The 6,000-nt window shown below is 40.8% G+C and overlaps 1 protein-coding gene across 2 annotated transcripts in view; it reads right to left on the reverse strand.

Moving 5' to 3' along the window:
- The window catches only part of IQGAP2 (IQ motif containing GTPase activating protein 2), a 126,086-nt gene extending 121,416 nt beyond the window's left edge, over positions 1 to 4,670 (reverse strand). Inside the window, exon 1 of one of the 2 annotated variants that reach the window (XM_014053677.2) lies at positions 4,252 to 4,670. In XM_014053677.2, the coding sequence (XP_013909152.2) occupies positions 4,252 to 4,303 (52 nt within the window). In that variant the 5' untranslated portion in view covers positions 4,304 to 4,670. The remainder of the gene's footprint in view (positions 1 to 4,251) is intronic. The other variant, XM_014053678.2, reaches the window with a different exon arrangement.
- Between the last annotated feature and the right edge of the window lie 1,330 nt (positions 4,671 to 6,000).

Raw genomic sequence — 6,000 nt, forward strand, 5'->3', positions numbered from 1 at the left:
ATCAAGCAAATATATTAATTATGTATAAAAAGGGTGAACATTAGTATCAAATCTAGCTGTCAAAATTACTGCAATCACTATTTATATGTAGCTAAAAGCTAGCTCAAGAAAGCATAATAATGTTATAGATACTAAAATGTACATAGCTAGTAAACATGGTTTGTTTTTAAAGAGACATTATTTAAATAGTCCCCTGTTAAAACCATTACCATTATACAAAAAATAACAATCATTATGAAAATTTATAACCATTTTCCTTATAATCTCCATAATTCGTCCTCACAGGAAGGGTGTATACATTCTACAAGTAGAAATTCAAGCATGTGGCATGGGATATAATTCACGTTATACTTTTAGATTCAAAACTTCATGCATGCAACCAAGTTATAAACAGTCAAGTGTACTGAAATGCCCATTTAAAATGCAGTCTAAGAAAAGATGACACTTCAGCAGTAACTCAGTATGATGAAGTAAGCTCTTATGAAAGTTCATAAAATAGACCAGTCATCGAAGTTTTTTTAACTCTCATTATTTGACTTCAAGTCTCAGGAGGTAGCAACCCTTTACCCAACATTGTCTGAGTTCAGAGGCACATAGAATTAGGCCTGAATCATTCAAAGATAAGACACTACCAGTAGATATCAAGACTGCAGAGTAGACCAGAATTCCAGAAGAAGTCAATAGCAAACTATTTCCATACTAATATAACTAGTTTGGCATAGTCCTCAATTTATGACAATTGCTATAAGTTAGTATGATCATTAAGTGACTCATTCCATGATCTGATCTTACCATCATGAGCCACCTTGGTCATTAAGTGAACTACATGATTGTTAAATGAGTCCAACATATCCAATAGGTTTTTTTTTGTCATTTTCTACTGGAAAACAAAAAAAGTTGCAAATCATGTGATCACACAATATTACATGCAGTTGTAAATGTGAACCAGTTGCCAAGTGCCCAAAATGTGGTCATATGACTGGGGCATGCACAATATTTTCTGATGATCAGACATGCTTTACAAGCTGTTAAGCATCATTTTTAAGGCTGGCATAACTTTGACCAATTGTTAAGCATCCAGCTGTTAAGTGAGGACTACCTGTATGTCTACAAAGTCACCAGGAACTGAATTCAACTGGAAGGAGACTTGACTTTTCATTTGACTTCATGTTTCAAAGAATTTTAAAAGGGCAGTAAAAGTATAACGTGCATGTCAGAATAATTACATTAAGTGGAATTGTTACTTAATACCCTCTGAACTAAATACGGGGTTAAGCAGAACAAGTCTAACAATCCTATAACCTTCTTTCATTTATTAACTGCATTTCAATTAAAAGATGCAGTTAATTAGATTGCCTCAAGCCCAAGTAGTACAGAAAAGCAAAACTTCAGTTTAGAAAATATAAATTAGAGCCACATATGAAAAATAATTGAATTTATATTGTTCTAATGAGAGATATAGATTTAAGGACACAGCTGTTTGATCTCTTTTGAGCTATTAAGTCTTTGGATAAGTGAGTTTGCACCTGAGGTTAACACTTAAGTATTATAACATGTATATGCAATATAAGAAAATAAACACAGTAAAACCTCATTTTGAGTAAACACTTGTGGAGATACCCATTATTCCCTAACCTCCAATAAATACGAAAGTATGCCACTGCATGGCATTAATGACATAACTGAGGCAATGATATGACTACAGATGTTATAAAATTAAGTATAATACTGATGTGAATTAAAATCAATAAAAGTAAAATCAATGTAAAATTAACTGCATCATGTACACAATTTTAGATACAATCGATCTGTCCATTATTTGGTAGGGTAGGGGGGAACCTAAGGGGAAATTTGGTCATGGCATCCAAATGTAGCTAAACAGAGGATTATAAAATAAAACATTCATTGTAATAGAAATTTGAATTTAAGGTTCTCCTAATTTATATATGTTACCATTATACAATCTGCCTCCATTTCTTATTCAACTTGACTTACTTTCAAAAAAGATAAAGATAAGTAACTATGGCTTAGTGAATAAAAATCAATCTACTGGAATTACAGACCACAACAGCTAAATGTGTATCATAAGCTAAACTAAAAAGTGATTTGTTGGCTTTTGACTTAGTGTGAGAGTCCAGCCTGAGTTTCTGTAACCTGTTTGCATCAGCACATATTTCCCAAACAATTAGGAGGAAGATAATAAATTACAGGAAAGTGAGGTATACATCCAGTAGGAAATTATTTGAGCTTATCTTGTTATATGACTGCCTATAACATTAAAAAGTAAATCCATTTTTAATATCTGCAATATAGGATTCTTCTTTGCATGAGAGAATCAACTGTGATTCTCTTCACACTATCTAATACATCTAGATTTAACCAAATATTAGTCACATTCTACTTTTGAAACTGTTCCCAATCCTTGCCTTGCCAAACAAGAACTGTTTTCTCTGCCTTGCAGTTACTGTCACCCTTGGAAAGGTGTATCTTTTTCCAAACCACTTCCTGCTCAGTCTGAAGGACTCTGAACTTCTGCTACAGAATCACGTGGTTGCCCTTTGTGTAGGCAATGATTGTCAGAGGAAAAATAGCACATTCTTCAGGTGGAATTTTTAGATCTTTTGGGGACATGAAAGCAGTGGGACATGGTGGCATACTGCAGGAGGAAGAAGGACCACCAAACCAATGTATCATTTTTCTGTAGTTACCCAAACAACATTCAACCATTTTATAACAAGGAGCAAGTTCACCAACAACACTTGACCAGTTTACAACAAGAAGCAAGTTCACAGAAGTCATTCAAAGCACCAGAGCAGAGTTCACAAGATAGAGCTTATCATTTCAAAGAGGCAAAAGAAAGGTTTTTTTTCCCATTCAGAAACCCCATCTTCAACAGTCTGCTCATTCAGAATGTGTGTTCTTGTAGGCTGTATCACCCAATTTCTATTTCATGTGGATACTCAGGATTTACATAGGCATAGCAATTAAAATAATGTTGGCGTCTTGGAATTTTAACTGCCCTTTCAAATCTTGCCAAGGGAGGTATATGGAACAGTACAGTACAAGTAATGGGAGTGGTCAAAGTACACAGTACTTGCTTATCTATATCACAAACTTAATAGCACATACAAGTGTAGTTGGGTAAATATCTACAACAATAGGCATGCCTTTAAAGCCTCAGAGTAATCAAGTTATGACTCATTTGTGCTAGGTTACTCTGAAAACCAGCTAAAACACAACCCCAAAGTCTTCAAAAAAACCTAATTTTCATTTATCCCAAGTAAAAAAAAAAGTATTCAGGCAGAAAATGTCAGAAGGGACAATAATAAAAGCTTTTAAGGGAAAGCTGTAAGTTTCCGCCTTAAAACCCGTGAAATCAATGCAAGTTCCTTCATATAGGCATGAAATTCTGAGAGGAAGAATTGCTGAGCTCAGACTCTTTTTGAAAAACAATTGTTTCAAATACTGTACTTTTTAAAAATGTGTGTGCTTATTGCAAAGCATCCGCAAATCAGGAAGTTGTACAGAATTGGTGACACTTTTTATTTAACACTGTTGGGGCATGCTAACTTGAGTACCTTGGATTTAAAACCCTATACAAGTGTCCTTGAACTTCAATTCAATGGGCTTTACTCCACGTCAACTGATAATCTTCTCTAAGGGCCACAAAAGCTACCTCATAGATGTGGGTTGTAGATGTCATGATTTACCTCTGATTGAATGCTTAGGAAACCCTATCTAACCATACAGAGGGACTATTAATCTCTCTGCCATCACCTCCCTCTCAAAACTACTAGAGGCATCTGGTTGAGGGCGAATTTTCACATCCCTTTTCGAAGTATAAACTTCCTTCCAAAACAAACAGGCAGCACCTTTCCGGGACCTCTCTTGCAGGATTCCCAGGAACACGGGGCACCCTTGTAAGTTATTTCCCGGCGCTGCTTGCAGCTTCCAGCTGGAAGGGCGAGAGAAAGCCCATCCTCCCAACCACTCAGGTAACCCAAGCAGAAGCAGCGACAGGTGTTTCCGCCGTCCCTTCTACCGAGAACAGCGTCCATCCGTCCCCCGCGCACCACATGCCCTCCTCCCTTTCGGGGAGAGGTTTAGGGGGCCGCGCGCACCCTCACCTGGGCGCTTGGTAAACCTGCATCCCGAGCCCCCGGCTGAGGAGGGGAGGGAAAAAGAGGGAAGGGAAACAAGGTGAGGTCGGGCGCTCCATTTTGGCGGCAACGAAACCCGAGTGTTACTCACAGCCATAGCGGGGTCTCTGTAAGGCCGGCGAAGAGGGCTCCTCATAATGCATTCTCTTCAGCGCAGCTGGGAGTTCTGTCCAAGCTGGAACAAACTTCGCGGAATCGCCGCCCCCGTAATCCTCGTTTCCCGGAGGAGCACCGCTGCAATCTTTAACCGTCCTGGAGTCACCGCCGCCGTTGCTTCTCTCCCAAATGCGGGAACACACACACACACACACAAACGCACAGCAGGGGGAGTTGCCTGTTCCGGGCGTCTTCCGCAACAGCCCCAAGGCGGTCTCGCTCGTCGTAGTCGATTGCTCTCGCAATCCCTGCCGACCGGAGGCGCGCGCGTCCCGCCGCGGCGCGCGAAAGAAGTTCGGGGCAGTCTCTCGAGCCTCCCCCCGCGGCCTCTGGATTCGCTTCCCCCGCTCTTTTACCTGTCCTCTTTGCAAGCTGCGCCTTCCCGGGTCAGGCGACGCCGGTGTGTGTGTGTGTTTATGTGTTTTTTGTGTGTGTGTGGCTGCCTCCCGCGCGCGCTCAGCTCTTTTGCTGAGGGGACCCCCCCAAAGTGAACTCTTCCTCCACCCTCAGCTCGGCGCCTTCCCTCTTTCTCTCTCCCCAGCCCCGTTATTTCATCGGCGGGGAGAGGAAGGGGGGCGGTGGCTGAGGCTACTCCACAGCGACCTCTGCTGCCCGCAAAAGGCGAGGCGAACGGGTGGGTCGAGCCCCTTTCTCTCCTCCGCTTGTAATCTGCATATGGGCGATTTTTGCAGGAGGTGACGGGGCAGCTCTCGGCTTTCTGACTTCCTTTCCCCTCGCCTCAGCTCGCCGGCGTGGCTTCTAAGGTTTTCATGCTGGGCAACACGAGGACACAAGGAGAAAAAACCATTAGGGTGTTTCATCCTATTTCTGTCCCAGGCAGTTGCTCGGTGACAGAGAACTCCTTTCGTGGGAACTACTTCACCAGTGGACACATTTCATAATCTGAAATTATTCGCTGCCAGCCTTCAGACAAGTTGTTCACATAATTTGCATTGTGGCAGACACAAACTCAGTTCCGGAACGTCTTAAATGTTTCTGAACATAGATGAACCTTCATTTTTTAGTTTATCCCGCAACTGAAAAAGTGAGACTCTAACCTGGCGTTTGTCCCAAAGGTGTGGATTTTTTTCTCTCAAAAGATAACTGGCCTCCCCCCCCCTCCACTTGGAGGAAGAGTTTTGCTATTGATTTGGGGTTAAACAAATGCTCACCAATCTTGACATGCCTCTGATCACAATCACAGCTTGGTAAGAATGTTCCAGTTGATGTGTTTGATAACAACCATCCACCTAATCTGTGGCCTTCCCTTTCTTCTGCTTTCCTCAGCTAAATCAAGCATAATTACCTATTTAGTGCATCAAAGATTCATCCACCCACACAGACCATATGTGATACCAATTTCCATAGCTACTGGCTAATTTGACCATTAGCCATGTATTTAGAGATGATGGAAAATTAAACCAATACATCTGGAGGATATGAAATCAGAGATTGAGAGTAAGGACTACTAAAATCAACAATAGTGGGGTTTTTTTCAATAGACATATTTGATGAAGATTGCAGAGTACAAAAATTATTATTTGGAAATCAGGCAGTATGTTTTTCAAAACCTGTCTGTCATGTAATATAATTATATTAATTGCTTTTAGAAATTAAGCCTGAATTTAGTTTTGACAAAATAAGAATGTATGGTCCTGCCTGTAGAACAGTTCACATTAATTAG

Source organism: Thamnophis sirtalis, unplaced genomic scaffold (genome assembly GCF_051295495.1).
Source record: "Thamnophis sirtalis isolate CommonGarterSnake01/CBP01778 unplaced genomic scaffold, rThaSir2_p1.2 scaffold_5, whole genome shotgun sequence".
NCBI classification, from domain to species: Eukaryota; Metazoa; Chordata; class Lepidosauria; order Squamata; family Natricidae; genus Thamnophis; species Thamnophis sirtalis.